The following is a 19969-nucleotide window of genomic DNA, read 5'->3' on the forward strand; positions in this document are numbered from 1 at the left end:
CAGACAAGACGTGACTTGGCTCTGGAGCAGCAGCAATAACTTCATTTGGCTCATGAAGATCAGCTGTGGTTTGACTTGGTTCGTGGAGATTGGCTGTGACTTGACTTGATTCGTGAAGATCAGTGGTGAACTGACTTGACTCTTGGAGATCAGCAGTGACTTGACTTGACACGTGAATACCAGCGATGACTTGAACTGGCTTGTGAAGATCATTGACTTTACTTGACTCAGGAACCACGGCTGTGACCTTGCTTGACTCAGGAACCACGGCTATGACGTTGCTTGACTCAGGAACCACGGCCTTGACGTTGCTTGACGCAGGAACGACCGCCTTGACGTTGCTTGACGCAGGAACGACCGCTTTGACGTTGCTGGACTTGGAAGCTTGACTGGGCTTGGAAGCTTGACTGGACTTGGAAGCTTGACTGGACTTGGAAGTTTGACTGGACTTGGAAGCTACAGCTGTAGCCTGACTGGACTTGGAAGCTACAGCTGTAGCCTGACTTGACTCTGGAGCAGCGGCTGAAGCTTGACTTGGCTCTGGAATAACAGCAGCAACTTGACTTGGCTCATGAGGATCTGCTGTAACCTGGCTTGGCTCATGGAAATCTGCTGTAACGGGACTTGACTCATGAACAACAGCCGTAACGTGACTTGACTCGTGGGGCACAGCTGTGACTTGGCTTGACTCATGGAGAACAGCAGCTTTGGTTTGACTTGACTCTGTGTCTTGATTTGACTCTGTGTCTTGACTTGACTTGGAAGCCTGACTTGACCCAGGGGTAGCCGCCACGGCGTGAAGGAGCGCCACTTTAGCTGCCCATACCGTCATTAGGGGTGAGTCCAGCACGTGGGCCATCATGACCACAGGTGGCGTCCGGGTGCTGACCACGGGTTCTGGAATGGCGGCCATCTTGTGGAGTGGCTTGAAGACGGCGGCCATCTTGTGCAGTGGCTCTGGCGTGGCAGCCATCCTGTGCAGTGGCTCTGGCGTGGCAGCCATCTTGTGCAGTGGCTCTGGCGTGGCAGCCATCTTGTCAGTGCTTGGCTCAGTAACTTGACTTGAGTAAGGGGCAACAGCTCTGACTTGACTTGACTTGGAAACTCGACTTGACTCAGGAAAATCAACTGCAACTTGACTTGACTTGGAAACTTGACTTGACTCAGGAAACACAGCTGCAACTTGACTTGACTTGGAAACTTGACTTGACTCGGGAAACACAGCTGTAACTCAATATGGCTCTTGTATGGCAGCTGTGACGTGTCGGAGCTCTGTTTTCGCCGCCATTTACCGCGATGTCGCGTTGCTTCCCCGCGACACCCACAGTGAGCGATGAACCGCTAATTTGGAGTGCAATGTTCAGGTATTGACTTAGAGTCCAATGGGGCTGATACAGTGGCATTGAGGAGCCGAAAGGTTCAGAGAGCCCTCGACGGAAAAATATCATCAGACACAGATCGCTCATAGAAGTCTGATGTGCTAATGTTTTAAAGTCCATAACGTATTCCTCTACTGATCGCTCACCTTGCTTGAGGAGCATGATCTGTACTGCAGGGTCCTGAGCTGCTGGATCCTTGTTGACGGATTGTTCTGTAACGGATTGTTCTGTCTTTTTTTTTTTTTTAAGTAAACGGGATATGATTTAGTCATAATAAATGAATTATGGTCAGATCATGAGGAAGGCGCAATGGTTATGTTAAATACACTCAAAATCTCCTTATATTGATCCAAGTGTTTGTGTTTGTAGATCTGAGAGTCAGAAAAAAACAAAGTATGTCAGAATACACACGGATCATCTACAGGCTTCAGATGGGAGATCTGCCTCAGGTCAGTAAGCAGTCCATCTGATCATCTGATTACGTCTGAATTTCTTTTTTTACTTTCTTACGTTAAATATAACAGTTATTCATTGAGCATTACACTGGTCATTCAAATCATTCTTTTGGGAATTGTATCACAATGTTTGCGCTGAATGTTTTTGGTTTTGATTCACTGAAAAGAAGTTGTTATAAGAATAATTCCTTTAGGAGTCGGTCAACACTGGTCAACACTGTAATTTTTTATACAGACAAGAACCGACTCATACGAGTCATTCGTTCGGGAATCAGTGAACAAGTATGAATGGTGAATGCTGTATGGTTTTGATTCAATGAAAAGAACCGTTATGTAAGAATCATTTACTTTCAGAGCGAGTCTCGCTTTGTGTTCAGTAGTGGTGTAGCGGCGCCGTTGAATAATTGCCGAAGACGGGAGATACAAACCGATCGTCATTCGGCTCAGGGATTTATTGTTTGTTTAGACCTATACACTATTTTCACAGTAATTACTTATTAGTTTGTTATGTCTCTCTCTGTCTCTAACGGAAGTCATTTCTGAATGTGGGCAGAACCGAGACAGCTGTGAACCATCAACACACAATGAAACTCAAAAGGCAGAACTCGACAGAATATCCCTTTGATCCAGAGTGTGTGTAGGAGTTACTGAAATAGATTAGCTTTTGTATTATGTACTTAATATTTTATTACTAAATAGTAATTGCTTATTAAATGTAGACTGGTTGTATTTTGAAATACCTGTATACCTAAAAAGATTTGCAACAGTCTCTCACTTTTGTTTAACCTTGCCCTCTAATAAAACAAATTTCATCTTGTGTATCCATGTACTATTTAGAGTTTTTATTAAACAAGCATCACCAGAGGGGGCTACAGACAGCATGTAAAGCATCTTAATATACCAAATATTTCTATAATGGACCTCTGATAAATTTCTGCAAATATCAAAAGCATCCAAATAGTGCAGATATAGGAAAACAATTAAAACTCTGCTGACTGACCCTAATGGTCTTGTTATGGTTCATTCACTGCCTTTACAAAAAGGCCATTTTACTTCATTGTTTTTACGCTGCAGTTTCACTTTATATAGAGCAGATGTTGTGTAGTTGCATGGGAATAACAGCCCCCCATCACATCTTGTGTTTGTGCAGCCCTATGAGGATCATTTCATGCAGATGTCAACCAGGGTGACCATTGTTCCTGTATCACCCTGCAGCTGCTTGTTGTTGAGAGGAAAAACAAAACATCAGATGTCTGTTTCCGCTCTTCTGCAATGAAGGTCAATGCACTGCTCTGAGCTGCCATTGTACTGTAGGAAACCCAAACAAAAACTGGACTCATGCATTTTCAGAGTGTACAGGGCGGAGGAAGTTTTGAATGATATATAGTATGTTGTATTTCCAAATATCAAGGGGAACTGATATTTTTCATAATTTGACCACTTTACACCTATTATAAATTCAGGCTTTACTGAGTTGCATAAAATGATAAAACAAAATGGTATAAAACAACAACAAATGCAAAGTATTATATATATATATATATATATATATATTTATTTTTTAAATCTCTCTGTTATTTTTTTGTTATTGTTTTGCTTTTTTTATGCACCGAACAAATGCTTTGTGCACTGTGACAGATTACCTGCTCTGCTGAAGATGAGATGCACTGTGGTCTTTGGTCAGATGTGGTACGGGTGTCTATTATTGGAGATATGAGATGCAGAAGGTCTGCAGAACATGCTGTGGAAACACTGTGGGTGAGGGGCTGCAGATGAACCCACGGCCTATAACAGTACTGTAGAAAAAAGTAAATATGGCATAGCATTATGTTAAAACAACACACTTCATCACAGAAATGTATAAGTTGAAATAAAATTAGATGTTCTGAAGAAATTTTACCAGAAACTGCCAATAGATGCTGTAAAAATGAACTAAAATAGAAACACACTCACATGTTGAGGAAGTTGCAAAGTCTTGAGACAAACATGTGATAGCGGAAAAGCTAGAAAAGAGAAAACATAGTTCACAGAAACTCAAAACTTGTTGCTCTGAGAAAATAAAAGTCTGCATTGAGGATGGTGGCTGACCTTGACCTTGAGCTCCTATGAATGAGAACAATGAGTCAACTGATAATGAATATAGAAAACAGTTGTTCTACTGTACAATTCCCATGAAACACCAGACGTGTGCAAACTCCTTTGTGTAGATCATAATTGGCAGTAAAGGACGCTGAACATTATGGATGGTGTTCAAAAAATAATTTTAATGTGTCATTTAAATTATTTTGTAAAACACAGCAATGGTGCAAGAATATTATTTATAATGTATATTTATCACACACACACACACTTTCAACATAAAAAAATTTCTCCACAGGAAATGGCCAGCCAAAACCCAAAGTGTCAAAGATCTCTAGATGTAAAAATAGTGGCATTAACTATTCAATATATAACTTTATGTAATTTTTGTGCACTGATTTAAGACTGACATCTCAGGTTTATTGATGGTAATTGTCTTGTGCTTAAGGATGAATCTTGAGCTGATGTAATTCTACCTTTCCTTGTCCTTTTTTTTTTTTTTTTTTTTTTTTTTTCATTTCACAAATAAACTGACATTTTGATTTATAGACTCAGTTGCAGCTTTGTAATTTGTTTTGTATTGGTATTTAGATTAGAGATCTAGGAACTTGTGAAAACGCCTTATTTGATCAGTGCTGTACTCAACAGAACAGGGATTATTTTTTATTTGCTGAGAGGAAAATGACAGGAAGGAGGTAAACTGAGAGAGGAGCAGCAAACCACAAGTTGAACAAAATAAACACAATCACATGCAAGAATCTGCACTACAACACAGTTCCTGCTCTCAAAGTCTTCATCCTGTTTGTGTCAGTGAAAGAGCTGAATTTCCCTTGATGTTCATACAGCTACTGTAAATACCTCTCAAGGACTGATATCCACGCTAAGTTTACTGTTCATCTGAGTTTATCATTGAAGAAACAGGACCCCAAAAAGGGCGGAGCGATTTTATCCAGACGAAGTATGCTAACCGAAATCTGGAACTCTGAAAACTGAAATCAAGAAGTAGTGTTTTTGGCTCTGTTGGCTTTTTTTTTTTTTTTTTTTTTCTTCACAGAAAAGTATCGTTCTTTTTAAATGGATGGATGTAGCACAAATTACAGGATATATTTTAATCGGCATACAGTAATAGGCCCACGCACATCGTAACCTTAAACGACTATGGGCTTTTGTGCACCCAACCTTGAAAATTTAAAGCGAAAACGAGACCAAAGTGCTTGATAACAACTTTTAATAGTATTCATAGTACCGTTGACTGTATTCCTCGAAATGGTCTTTGTTTTTAACGTGTAACGTTTAACATCTGCTTCGCCTTTTGTTTTAAAAAAAAAAAGCGGATGAGCAACTCGCTCTACTAAATCATGAGGAGTTTATTGATCGGATATGTAGGGAGTTGTGAATATGATTCATAAATCTTTTTTCCTCTGTCTGTGGATTTGGTTCTCGCATGGTAAGTGGTTTATTTTTATTGAATAGTGTTTTACTCCTAGTTTTTCGCTAAATTGCCATTTTTCTTTTCACACAATACATATAAAGAGTTCAGATGCAAAACCAGCTAAAAGTCATCTCGGTCAAAAATGAGATAATGATACTAAGTGAATGCTCCTGACACATATTATACGTCCATCAAATACTTTCACTTCAAACTCGCTAAATTCCAGCCTCAGCCCAATCAGAAGTGCCCGTACTTACATAGAAACCTATATAAAGTAGCCAGAAAAAAAAAAAAATGCTCATTTTAAAGAAATACGTCAGATGGATTTATCTGGTTTTGCATCAGAACTCTTCATATATTCTTTATTTCGGCATTTTCAGTATTATTAAGGGGAAGGAAATGTGAAATAATGGCAAACTCTGAGATTCCAACCAACAAATAGCAGTCCCCAGACGAATAAATAAATAAATAAATAAATAAATGAATGAATGAATGAATGAATGAATGAATGAATGAATGAATAAATCATGTCCATATATGTTCAGTCTTGGAGCTCAACATCTGAAAGAATAAACAACAAATTGCAGTTAAGGAAAAGATAGTTCTAATATTGTATAGCAAAACAATAAAATATTTTGCAATAAACATTTCCTGTGAGTCCACATATTGGAATATGTTCAGTCTTGGAGCTCAACATCTGAAAAACATCTTTTTATTGGAATTGTTGGCTTAAGCATGTAATTTTCTTTAAAATAGTAAATAAATAAACAATCAAAAATGTTTCTCTGTGTTTTAGGTGTGTCTGATGTTAAAACAGATGAAATTAAGTTATTATCAGTGCTGGAAGGAGATTCTGTCACTTTAAACACTGGTGTTACTGAAGTGCTGAGAAATGATCAGATACTGTGGATGTTCAACATTAACAATTCAGACACTCGTATAGCTGAAATCCATAAGCAGATCATTGATATGTATGACAGTAATGTGATATTTGGAGACAGACTCCAGATGGATAGACAAACTGGATCTCTGACCATCAGGAACATCAGAACTGAACACTCTGGACTTTATAAACTACAGATCATCAAAGGAGGGGTCACATACAGGAGTTTTTCTGTTGCTGTCTATGGTGAGTAATATTACATGTTTAATGAAGAATACCACTTCTTCAGTTTTGTCTCCATTTAAATTAAGTAACATTTCTATTTCAATTTATTCTCAATATTTCCAGCTCCTCTTCTTATTCCCGTCATCAGCAGAAACACTTCAAACTGTTCTTCATCATCACCATCTCAACGTTCATCAGTGCCCAAATGTTCACTGCTGTGTTCAGTGGTGAATGTGAGTGATGTGAGTCTCTCCTGGTACAAAGGAAATAGTTTATTGTCCAGCATCAGTGTGTCTGATCTCAGCATCAGTCTCTCTCTACCTCTGGAGGTGGAATATCAGGATAACAACACCTACAGCTGTGTGATCAACAATCCCATTCACTAGCCTTTGCTGAATGCTATGATTATGTTTCTGAAAAGCCACAGGCATCTGTAACCGAGACACAGACAGTGATGAATAGTGCAAGTCATCAAATGAAAAAAGCATTTATTATCAACCCTGATGATTCAGGGTAAGGCAGTGCCAGAACTGCCAGGTGACTTTTTGCAGCTTTTCCAATGACTCCACAGACAAAAATGAAAGTATTTTAAAAAACACCCCAAAAAGCCCCAAATATGCTTCAAAAGTGATACTCTGTTTTAAGTAGATGCTCTCTTTGTGGGTGTACAACACTGCACGTCCTGATTTTGCTGAGTTAGATGTGTTCCTGGGTCAACACATTTTGTTGACCCTGGAACAACATTTTAATCCAAAAATTTAATCTTGACCACATCCCTACACCTAAACCTAACCTTACCCATGAGTAATCCCTAAAATCAGAGGAAATGATAGATGAATGACACTGATGTACAAGCACCAAACACTGACTGTAAGCCTAAACTTCACAAAAACTATAAACTGTTTTTTCAAATCTGTTTGGTTAATCACAATGTTGTTCCAGGGTCAAGATGTTGATCCAGGAGCATGTCGTACTTGGTAAAATCAGGTTCTGCGTACAACACTCAAAAAAATAATTCATTGAAAAAAAATTAAAAATCCTACAATGAAATTTAATTGAGTTGGGCCAACTTAATTTGATCAAGTATAGTTACGATACGTTTTTGAGGTGATGATGGGAAGGGGAAATCCACTTCCTTGTTACACATGTAAAATAATTGATGTACTCTCATCTCAAATGAATTGAGTAAAGTAGTTGTAAAAAAATGTGTTGGATTTACTTAATTTACTTAAGTATATTAAACAAGCATCAAATGTGTTTTTTTTTATTATTTACCTACTTAAGTGAAAAATGTTCTTTCAAAATGAAAATATTGAGTTGCATCAAAATGCAACTGTTTCAAGTCAGTTTAACACAATGCAATTGTTTAAATGGGAAACTTAACACAATTGTATTAAATGAAACGTATTAGTTTTTAAACAAACTTAACAGTGTTGTAGAATCATTTTTGAGCGAACCTGCTAGTATGTAAGAAAGTTATTTAAAAATGATAAAACATCATGCTTGTGCTATCATGTCCTGTGTTTGTCCTTGAGCTGATTTATAGTGCTTATAGTCAAGAAGAATTACAGCAACATTACCAGACTGTTGGTATAAATACACACATAAAACATACACACATACACACACACACACTTTTTTCCTATTGTTTTACGTTTTAATTCCTGATATTCATGTTTTTCAGGCACACAATGAAGAACACCACATCATATACTCAAGTGTTAATGCAAAATGACTTGATCAGTGTATTAACATTTTTTTATGACCAATATGAGACCAGCACATAAAAAGTCATTTTCAGGTATTGACTTGAGGGCCTAAGTTTTCAAAGTGCATTTTTGGAAAACATAAGGACAAATTTTTAGAGAGTGATGAATGGTTCACAGTTACAAATGCTAGTGACTGAAGCCTAGTGTTTTGGTGTCATCAGTATTTCAGTGTAGGGTGCCAATTTAATCTAACTTTGGCCTGCCAACATGCTGTTACTTGTGTGGTGGATAGTTGTTTACTTGTTAGACAAGGCATGTTCATGCAAGCCCAGCTGGAAACCAAGTCTTAAGTTCTGTTAAAACATTCACAGTAGACGCTTAACTCTAAACAAAAGCCTTAGGTATTTTTAATTAAATCAGCTCTTAAAAACATATTACCTCTGGTATCATTTTTGGTAATTATTGGCATACAAAAGATGTATTTGTGTACATAGTTTTGTATACATTTTATATATTTTGTTTATTTTTTGATCAACATCTACATAAAAGTATTATGCATTTATACTGCCTTTATACTTTTGTATTAAAAGTATTAAATTTTGTGTTATTGTACCCACACTTCTAAGGAGATGAAAGTCAGTGTGATATGAACAGTTCATATGAACAGTTTGTCTACACATTCTTATAAAATGTCCTGGACCATCTGTGTTCTAAAACAGCACTGACCATGTGTTTGTTATTAAGTGTTTGTAAATTATGCAAAAAAGTTTTGCCATGACAAGAAGTATTTATAAAGAGTCTTTTACAATTTACTGATGTCTTTAGCCAAACAGGTAAAGTTTGTCATGTCATTGTGGACTTACACAGTAATTATATAACTAATTTGTAAAAGAACCTTGCCTCTGTGTTTTTGTCTAGAGCATTAAACTGTAAGCAATGTGCATCTCATCCTAAATAGTATGTGACAAGGGTAAGTCCCAAAGGCACAAGTCATTGTGCTTTGAAGTAGGATTCGGTTCAGAACTACAACCATGAATAGAAAGAACTGCAAAAGAAAAAAAAAATGGTTTAATGGTTCAATTGCTATTTTGTGCTCTACTATACAACATGGGAAAATCCATTATTATGAAAAATGCACGCATCACATCACCTGTAGGTAAAATGTGTGCAAGTCACTAAAAACGATGATTTTGATTGACAGGCGATTTGACCAACCATAACGGTGAATCTGACGTTCACAGCCCAAAACGTGACAATAATTGACAATTTCTAGCAGTAATAATAAGCAAAATATCCGAGTTTTGTTCGGTTCAGTAGCATTGTTTACATTAAGTGCCACCAATATGGCAGGTTGATGACGCATTGTGAAAACACTCTCTATACATGTTGCACAAAAGCCAAAAGCGATTTTGGTGCTTTTGCTGATATCGTAATTAGCAATAAATCTATAATAGACACAAATAGATAACATGATATGTTGATATGTTTGTTCTTATTTTACTACTACAGTAGGATGTAATGCTTGTATAATGTGCTACTGAGTGGGGAAAAAGAGTGTGAAATGCTGGTCACATACTCTCACTATCACATGGCCAAAGCTAACATGCAGTGTGTTAAACCAAAGAGAAACTGTGGTTCAGCAGGACTTGCATCATACAATCACAAGACACCCTGTATAAAAACCTGACCACAATAGCAGACAATGCATTTTTTAAGTATAGACTGTCTAGATCAAAATTGGATTCTGTGTACTTTATTTTATATGATTTTTGCCTGAGAGAAAGATGGCAGAGCATCTTTATTATTTCACATTCTGTGCCTTTAAAACAGTGTCAGAGTGCAAAGAAATTTAAAACCACTAAGTTTAAATAGTTTGTGAACAATTTGGTTCTGAAGGTTAAAAGTAATATATATATATATATATATATATATATATATATATATATATATATATTCTGCATTCCCACTACAGCACTGTAGCCATAAGAAAAGGGCATTAAAATTGACATGTTTGTCACCGAGGCAGTGCACAAGGGCCCCTTTTCTTAAATGCAGAATGAACTTGAGATGCTTTGTGCCTTTACAGCTCAGCTTTAGTTTCAAAATGATACCTGTGGTCAGACCTGTTTAGGTCAGTGTAGGTTATGTAGCTTTTTTTTCTTGTTGCTGAATGTAGCAGCAAGTGTTTTGGTGTACCTATTGGACACACAAGAGTGCGCTTGAGTGTTGGTGTGTATAAAGTGTATTTGTGCCCACAGCGAGTGATTTGCTCACAAGCTCTTGAGAAACTCTCTTACTGTCCTTTGCACCTCACTGAAAACAGAAGTAGTGAAAAAACTTAAGAGAAGTAATGCATAGTTTAATACAAGATTTGCTTGAATCAGTGACATTTGCTAAAGAATGTTTCTCTTTAATTATGTTTGTGTTGTTGACACAATTCCTGCCAAAATGAATATGTGTAAAAAAATACACTAGTTTGAGAGACCTAGGTAGCAGATTACAAACAGAGAACCCATAAAATAGCATTTCAACAGATAAATATGTAAATGACTGAAATAAAAGTAATAAACATTGTAAGTCTACCAGAATTTTGTTTTATATCTCTATTGCTGTTCGAGTAAAACTGAGCTGATGTCTTAAAAAGGTACTGCTTAAAAGGCTGCTAAGATAATGAAAACATAATGATTCATATTACCCACAGTTTTGCTAGCATTACAGATGTTTAACTTTAACCCTTTGAGCGGTACGGTCCCACATATGGGATTTAGAACGTTCGGTGACGTCACGCAACTGCCAAATTCAAACTGTTTTCGCGCGCTGGCTGGCGCTGAGCCAGAGAGAGACGCTTCCCAGTTAGCAAATTTCCTTTGGCCCGGATCTGGCCCAAACCTACAGCTAAAGTGTGGCCCAGAATAGTTTTTGTTCGCCGGCCCAAAATCGGCCCATATGTTTTTAGCCAGAACTGAACCAAACCAGAGCCATAACTCCGCCATTCATAAGCCAAGTAATACATTTTTATGTGGCCCATATATGGGCCTTATGTTTCATTTTAGTAAGGCTGAGTTCTGTTAAGACCTCACTGCCCTAATGTGGCCCATATGCGGCTGACTGTATATGTAAAATTCATTCAACTAGAGAGTAAATCACACACTCAACAACAAAAATGTAAATAAAACAATTTACTTTTGTCAGTGCAGGTTAAATGTGCTTTACAGTTACTCAGTATTGAGTTAGAATATTCTTATAAATATATAACACATATATTTAACATTACAATTTGAGTTGCAATCATTTTTTAAGAATATAAAACAAACACAATTAATATTCAAGCCAAAAATTATGAAATGAACAAATTTGAGTTGGAATCCATTTTTGAGAATATTCAACAGATATACATTTAGCATTAAAAAAATATTAAATGGACAAATTTGAGTTGGAACCAGTTTTTAAGAAAAAATAACATTAAACTTGAGTGTTGAGAAGAGAAGAGTTGCTTGAAAGTGTGTTGGTGTTAGTAATGCTGCAAACTGTCTAATGGGGGTCAGCAATGCACTGTTGTTTATTCATTCTCTCTTTCCTCCCATCATCTCAGTCTCCAGAAAGGTGCAGCCACTTTATAAAGTTAATTTCAATGTCTTTATCTGAAGCCCTTCCAGTCAGGGGATTCTGCCTGACAGCACCTACAGTGAAGAGAAATTTAATAATTATTATCAGTAGTACAAACCGAAAGGTAGACCTGCAGGGTTACACTAAAAATCAAAATGATCAACAATGTGGGATAACCAAATACATGTAATCTGGATTATATAAAGTTCTTACATTTTTAAATACATTTTCAAACTATTCTTACGTTTTACTTATTATATATTATTCACACAATGGCAACAAATTATTCATGATTATCTTATGAATTCTTTTTCATCTTTAAAATTTTCTTTCCTACTGCTAATATAAAGTCTTAAAGTTTTGTGGACATTCACACAAACACCATTTACTAGGCTATACTTACCTCCTGGGCATATAGCAATTGAACTGAAATACAAAAATGATTTCAATTTTCTAAGTATTTTCTCAACATTGCATCAAGTACTCATGAGCGGCGGAGTTATGGCTCTGGTTTGGTTCAGTTCTGGCTAAAAACATATAGGCCAATTTCAGGCCGGCGAACAAATACTAATCTGGGCCACACTTTATCTGTAGATTACGGCCAGATACGGGCCAAAGAAATTTTGCTAACTGAGACATGTATAGAAAGCTTGACATGTTGTGATCATTTGAGTTTTTGAAAACCGCTTAAAATGATTAAAAAAAAAAAAAAAAAAAAAAAAAAAAAACGGGACTATGAAATCGGGATTACTACCCTACATCAAAACCCATTTTAAGAAATGTAAGATGATTTTTCTAATGGCTTCGACTGTTATCTTTCACTTCAGGAGAGCCTGTATGTTTTACCACACCATAGAGCAGTGAAAAACACTGAACACGTGAAAAAATGTTTTATAAACGTTTTCACAAATCAATCTCTATCTAAAGTAAGTGATTTTGCATTAACCCTGATTGCGTGATTATTGGAATCTGTCGGAGGGCTACGCAAACACCACATTTAACAAAGAAAAATGATCTAACTTGACCCTTTTCTCAATGAAACAAATAACTAAACATCTAATAACTACAAATGCCGAGACATAATCATAAATATTTAAATAAAATTACTTTAAAATGCCAAAATATCACTTGAATATCACCTGAAGCACTTGTGTGACGGAAAATCCGTGAGGGAATTGCCGCCTTTTGGTCAAATTGACGCGGTCGTCATAGCAACCGAGGTGTGGCCTGCCGGACATCAGTTAAACTTGATGTGTTTTCCAAGTGTAATCCAAATGTTAGCCAGAAGTCGATGTTTACCAATGTCAGCCATAGCTAAACCTTACTTGCTTGTAATGTGTTTGTTGTTATCTGGACCATATACCTCAAAAGGAGCTGTGAACCAAGCAATAATTTCCCGCGCATTTTAAATTTATGGCAACACATATACGGTAACAATCTGGCCCATATCTGTTCAGCCATGCTAAGCCATATGTGCCAGCTTTCGGCCACATTTGGCCCAAAAGTTCTTGCTATCTGGGTTGTTGGGCTTGTCATATAATCACAATTATGCAGTGTTTTCAACGGCTTAACGTTTATTTTGGGTTTCAGACATTTAAATATACATATGTTTTTCAAAAACAATACATTTAGAGTTTGTAAAATACACACTGATGTCCATGGAAGCAGCAATAACAATCGATTCAAGTATAATTTGCCGACGTGTTTGATTCATATCAGATACACATAATGTAAGTAATAATATAATTCACTCCATTCCTTTCCCAGTTCACCAGCTACATACTTGCATGTATTTCGGGAGTAACTGGTGAATTTATGTGCTGTAAATCCGGTTGACAGGACCCTGAACAGCAGCGCGAACAAACATGGCGGCGCCCATCTCACATTATAGATCACGATCCAGATCATTTATAAAGGTTTTAAAACGGCAAAATACACTCACTTACACGTATTCGTGAATCGGAATATCAGAGAGTTGAAGACATGGTAAGCAATTGTGTGAATATTTTGAATAAAAAAGGAAAAACGAAATAAAAGCGATACGTCTGTCATACAGCGCTATAGTGGCTGCGGTGTCAATCATGACGCGTCGCCATGGAAACAATAAAGGGAACGTTCTAAAATAACGGTCGCCTAAAAAACTCACTCTGGGGGGTCAGATAGAATATTTTAAACTCACCAGTGAAAGGGTTTTAACCATTCGATGAGAAAGTTGAAATAGATGTTGAGTTTTAGCTGAAGAGGAAACAGTGGCCTGCCAGAAACCAAGGTGTACACAGAAAAAAAGTCTTCTAGAGATTAACTGAGAGGAACAAGGCTGTTACAGCTTCTCTGTGGTTTAGGGGTCATGCATTAGTGCTGTGTGAAATAGCATACTACCATTTTGCTTTATTCACGCAGTATATACTTTGTACACAGTGAACATTGGGTAAATTTCTGTGTCCATACCTGGAAGCTTCCTGATGTTATCTAACAAGTCAAATGCTAAAAATGTGTATACCTTGCACAAATGTGTTTATGTGTGTGTCAATCTGGGCTCCTCCTAAGGTTTCTTCTTGGAAACTGACTTTGGACCAATATGTGAAGTCAAGATCACTATAAAATTGAATGGAATTGATGGACCCTTTATAAATTATTCAACCCAGTAATAAGAGTTTCAGATTTAAACAAAAGATGAACTCCCGTACTGTACACTCATCTGGTGTTTCATTTTACAGATAATGGCAAAATGCATTTAGGCAAACTGGTAAATTCAATATATAACCATTACACAAAATGATGCATGTATAAAAACTATTTATAAAAACTGTTTACTTTGAAAGAACAGCTTTAGAGAGCTTCAAATAGCTGTAATTTATATGCAGAGCATTGATATGGATGGCAGTAATGAGACGTTTGGAGACAGACTGCGGATAGACAGTCAAACTGGATCTCTGACCATCAGAAACATCAGAACTGAACACTCTGGACTTTATAAACTAACCATCAACAGCAAAACCACATCCAACAAGAGATTCAGTGTTACTGTCTATGGTAAGTAACTGGTGTCTTGCCAATGATGATCCAAACTGTGATGATTCTCAAAATTAAAACAATTTCTCTGTGTAAACCCTCATTTAAAAAGAGAAATAGAAATTAATGGGCAATATGGATAAACTGATATAAGAATGAAAAGATGATATATCGTCAAAATACATAATTGTGATACATAATCACAATTCAAGATACAAATATAAAAATGACATCACTGTCTGTGACATTTTGAAAGCACCAGAAGTCAAAGACAAAAAAGCATAGCAAAGGCAGAGATTTGATGTTTAATTGTTCAGTTTTTTTATTTATTTATTCTTTTATTTTATGTTTCATAGCTCATCTGCCTATTCCTGTCATCATCAGTACCTACTCAAACTTATCATCATTATCATCACCATCATCAGGATCACCAATGTCGAAATGTTCACTGCTGTGTTCAGTGTTAAATGTGAGTCATGTGACTCTCTGCTGGTACAAAGGAAACAGTTTATTGTCCAGCATCAGTGTGTCTGATCTCAGCATCAGTCTCTCTCTACCTCTGGAGGTGGAATATCAGGATAAAAACACCTACAGCTGTGTGATCAACAATCCCATCAGCAACCAGACTCAACATCTCAACATCAGCAAACTCTGTCAGACATGTAAAGGTATCACATTACCTCTTTTCTTCTAATCATGTTAAATGAATCAAAACTGGGTTTTATAGTATTTAGTCAATGTCTATGAGCTCTGAGGTCATATATCTGATCTATATCTGTTCTCTCATCTGTAATGAAATACTGTCAGTTCATTGGTAGCAGATATTTATCATATACAAATGTTTATTTAGCCAATCAAGGTGTGATATTTTGTGTTAAACAAAATGTATTGGTGGTTTAAAAAAATAGTCACACCTATTGTTCCATCCAGCATTCTGTTTCAAAAAGAAATACTTTAACATAGTTTGAAAATTGTTCATCAAATGATTTACACTAATGACTGTTTTCTCTGTGTATTACAGCACCAGATGGCCGTTCACATCTCATGGTGTCAATAGTAGTTGTTCCAGCACTGCTGATGTTCATAGCTGTAATTGCAGGTTTGATGAACCACATGAAGTGTAAACAACCAGAAATGAAGGCAAGTACTGACATCTAGAAATTACACAAACAAACTAACAAAAATCAAGTTTATTAAATGTCTGATTATTAATAAAACAATAAAGAATCATGACCACGAGATTCATTATGCTGATGCAATACAGCTTTCTGTGCACATCAGTTTCAGAGTATGATAAAATATATTGTATTACTGTGTGAGGTGTGCCTTATTTCCTTATGTGAACACCCTCAGCTTCAATACATTTCTGTAACCTGTATATATATATATATATATATATATATATATATATATATATATATATATATATATTATAATAGTTCTTGTTTAAAAATGTATTATATTAAATTATTTATTTTACTGGTTTGTGTTCTACTTAATCTTTTTTTTTTTTTTTTTTAATTCTGGCTAATTTGTGTTCTTGTTTTCTTGCAGGTTATTGTTGCAGCAGATCACACTGTGTACTCAAGTGTTTAGATATGAATGTAGGATCCAAAAGACTGTTTATTGTTATACTGATCACTTTGGTATTGTTTTCTTGGTAGTGTGTCTTACTAACTCTTTTTTGTGTTTGTGTGTGTGTATTTTGGTCTGTATGTTTTTCTGCAATATTCACATGATATTTATATTGTTTTCTGGTCTCACACTGTAGCCATTCAGAAAATGTAGTTGTATGAACGAATATGAAAGTAGTTTCTATAATTTCAGAAGGTATTATAATATGCTTTAAGCTCCCATCTCTCAGTGAGATACACAGACTTGATTTATCATAAATTATTTTAACCACTGTGTGGTTACCACAGCATATGAGCAGTTTATTTTACTTATGAAGTTCTCTTCTGTACTGAGTTGCTGAGAGTTTAAGTGATGTAAAGGAGGTGAAATGCAAGTGATATTAACAGTAAAATACTGTAAAAGTGCTAAAGTAAATCCAGTTAATTGGTTAAGAATAATTTTCCATACGATATACAGCGAATAACTGTAATTACATGTCATGACTATGACATCTGATGTTGTTAAATTAATGTTTATTGCATTATTTTAGTATTGTGTGTTATCATGTGATGGAGTTTAGTATTTGTGTGAATGATACTGTGTGTATCTTGTAAGTATTTTCCTCCTCAGTTTGTGGAAAAGCTGCTTATAATGGTTCATGAAATGACTTTTTCATCACCACCAGTTTTTGGGCAATTTTTTATTATTTTTTAAACATTTTTTTGTGCTTTTGAGAACAAAATGTACCAATCAACCACTACCAAAATACCAACACTCAAGCAAAAGTTAGTTGCAATGACAGAAACATATGGACAAGGCAGCCAGATGTCTGACTGAATAAGATTTACCATCAACCCATGACTTGAATAACAAGCATAAGTAATCAAAAAACAAATTTGCTTTGCTTGAGTAGAAGAAAAACAATATAATGAATCATGTCTTCTTTGCCACGCACTGATGCTATATAAGTTGTATATATTTTTTTTTTTTTTTTTTTTTTTGTGGTGGGAACTCTCTGTGATTGTAATGTGGTCCTCTCGGCCATGATTAAAGCATGTTCAAAGGCATTGTCTGGAACCTGTCTGGAGCACTAAAGATCTTAGTTCCAAGTGATAGTGTTCAAAAGGGACAAGACATTGTTTGACTCTGTAAACATCACTAAAGTGTATAAATTTATAAGTGTCTCCAGAGATGACCCAAGAAAAACACAGCTAGAGACGTCCCAGATTACCTAAGTCAGGTATGGGGGAATTTCTACCAGAAGCTGCAATCTTTGGTTCACTGTTGTTCAGGTGTGCATTTGGTTTTTAAACTGTGGCATGCTCAAGATCATCTGTGAAGGGTCATATAGATTTACAGTGAATTCACAAGTTTACATGTACATGCAATCAGATATAATAAAGTATGCACATTTGGTGTGGTGTCAGGGGGAGGGCTCAATTTGGGCTGAACCCAGAGTAAAAAGCCAAACTCATAAAAAAAAATCAGTTTTTAGCACAAACCCAACCAACATGGATGCATTTTACTAACTGAAAGCTAAACCTACTGTACCTGGGTATCAAATGTATTTTTAAGCCAGATACATTGAAGTCATTAATGTTTTATTAGTATTGCAGGTCAGCAGCTGTTTGGCATTCATGTTATTGGACACACAAAAGTGCACTTGAGTTAAGTATGCCAAAAATGTGTTCTCATTTTTTAGATCTAGTAGCGTTTAGGAAGGGTGTAGGTTGTAATTTTATTGAATACCATGATTATGCCTCTGAAAAGCCACAGGCATCTGTAACAGAGACACAAACAGTGATGCACAGTTGTCAAATCATGGCAGCTGAATCAAATGCAGAAAAGTGCCGGAACTACCAGCTGACTTTTTGCTGCTCTACCAGTGGTATTGCTCTACCAATGAACAGACAAAAATAAAAGTGTTTTTAAAATGCCCCAAAAGCCCCAAAATGTCATTTAAAAGCCAAAAGTGATGCTGTGTTTGAAGTCTTCCCTTTGTGGTTTTGCTTTATTTCAGGAACCCCATAAAGAAAAACACATCATACTCGAGTGTTAATGCAAAATTATTTGATCAGTGTATTAGCATTTTTTGTGACCAGTATGAAACTGGCATGTAAAAGTCATTTTCAAGTATTAACTTTAGGGTCAATGATCATGCATTTTAGGGCAGATTTTACAAACAGTGTCAAATGGTTTACATTTCTAAACATAAGTGAGTAAAACTTTCAGTAGTTTGAATCCTTCAATAATCAGTATTTGATCACTATTTCAGCATCAGAATTTTCTCTAGCTTACACTGCCATTCCATGTCATAGAATGTTAACAAATACATTAACATCCTATTTTTGTATTATTCATTTCTCTGCAATATATTATTTTGATTGTCTAGTTAGCATTCAGCAGTCAAATATTTCTGAATAATCTCCACTCATGTAGGTTAGTCTGTAAAACTGACCACTCACTTGTAAAGATGAATAGATATGTTTTAATTGATTATACCTAGTGTTACATTAGACCTTCAGTGTTTACCACATTGGCCATCCAACCTGCTGTTACTTGTTCTGTTAGTTTACCTGTTACACAAGACATGTTCATGCAAGCCCAGCTGGAATCTTTCTCTTATGCTCTGTTAAGAATGCTTTTAAAAGTTACTGTAAAATAAAAAAAAATGCTGAAATAGTAACAGAATAAACTTAGAGTTGGCAAGTTGTTTGTTTCATTTTTAGTGTAACATTTTAATTTTTTTATAATGTTTCCAGCTCCTCTTCCCATTCATGTCATCACTAGAAACACTTCAAGCTGTTCATCACCTTCTAAACGTTCATCAGTGTCCAAATGTTCACTGCTGTGTTCAGTGGTGAATGTGAGTGATGTGAGTCTCTCCTGGTACAAAGAAAACAGTTTATTTTCCATCATCAGTGTGTCTGATCTCCAGGGGCGGATTGGCCATCTGGCAATTCTGGCAAATGCCAGAAGGGCCGGACCATTTTTTAAATGTGGGCTGGTCAGTTTTTTTTTTTTTTTCTTTTTTTAATATGTATTGTTTTTACTTGCAGGCAGCTTTTATTTCTTGCAAGATGTGAATATTATGATGATGATGATGATGATGATGATAATAATAGTAATAATAATAATAATAAATGTTAAGCATTTGGCCCAATCGGCAACGGCCGGCTGGTTTCGAGATAGGCCGACCCAATCAGAGGTTACGTGGACGTAATCAAAATCGGGCAAGAATGTCAAACAGTAAGTGCAACACAAGCTAATTGTCAGAGATGGACCGTAAAAAAGAAAAGGCGGTGCATAAAATTAACTGAAATATTCTTGAAAGGTTTAAATTCGGCTGCTGCATCGGAGGACAGTAGCGCGGTAGAGGAGGTAAGAAGAAAACAGAAAATATACTTCTAAGTCATTATACTAAAATATACTAAGTAATTTTCACGCCATTCATGCTACTTCTGACAGTTTTTGACAGTAACCTACACTGTGTTTAACAGTTGTAAGCTTAGCGTAGAACTCCCGCACATTTTAAAAAGTCATTATCAGCAGATACCGTTGAATTTAGGGTATAC

General features: G+C 36.1%; 2 protein-coding genes across 3 annotated transcripts in view; both read left to right on the forward strand.

Annotated features, from left to right (window-relative positions):
• LOC127160135 (SLAM family member 9) overlaps positions 1–19969 on the forward strand; it is a 69673-nt gene that overhangs the window by 16632 nt on the left and 33072 nt on the right. The window lies entirely within an intron of this gene.
• LOC127160137 (uncharacterized) lies at positions 4745–16376 on the forward strand. Its single transcript, XM_051102790.1, has 7 exons — positions 4745–5360; positions 6142–6474; positions 6577–6838; positions 14653–14801; positions 15137–15448; positions 15802–15920; positions 16335–16376. Exons 1-7 carry the CDS (start codon positions 5312–5314, stop codon positions 16374–16376), a joined length of 1266 nt encoding a protein of 421 aa, XP_050958747.1. The 5' UTR covers positions 4745–5311.

The sequence above is a fragment of the Labeo rohita genome, unplaced genomic scaffold (genome assembly GCF_022985175.1).
Source record: "Labeo rohita strain BAU-BD-2019 unplaced genomic scaffold, IGBB_LRoh.1.0 scaffold_291, whole genome shotgun sequence".
In the NCBI taxonomy this organism is placed as follows: Eukaryota; Metazoa; Chordata; class Actinopteri; order Cypriniformes; family Cyprinidae; genus Labeo; species Labeo rohita.

Excerpts from the sequence above, each read along its gene's own strand:
- LOC127160137 (XM_051102790.1), top strand. The coding sequence starts at position 5,312 with ATGATTCATAAATCTTTTTTCCTCTGTCTGTGGATTTGGTTCTCGCAT. Across the intron at positions 14,802-15,136 it reads ATTCAGTGTTACTGTCTATG|CTCATCTGCCTATTCCTGTC; the intron begins GTAAGTAACTGG and ends TATGTTTCATAG. Across the intron at positions 15,921-16,334 it reads GTAAACAACCAGAAATGAAG|GTTATTGTTGCAGCAGATCA; the intron begins GCAAGTACTGAC and ends GTTTTCTTGCAG.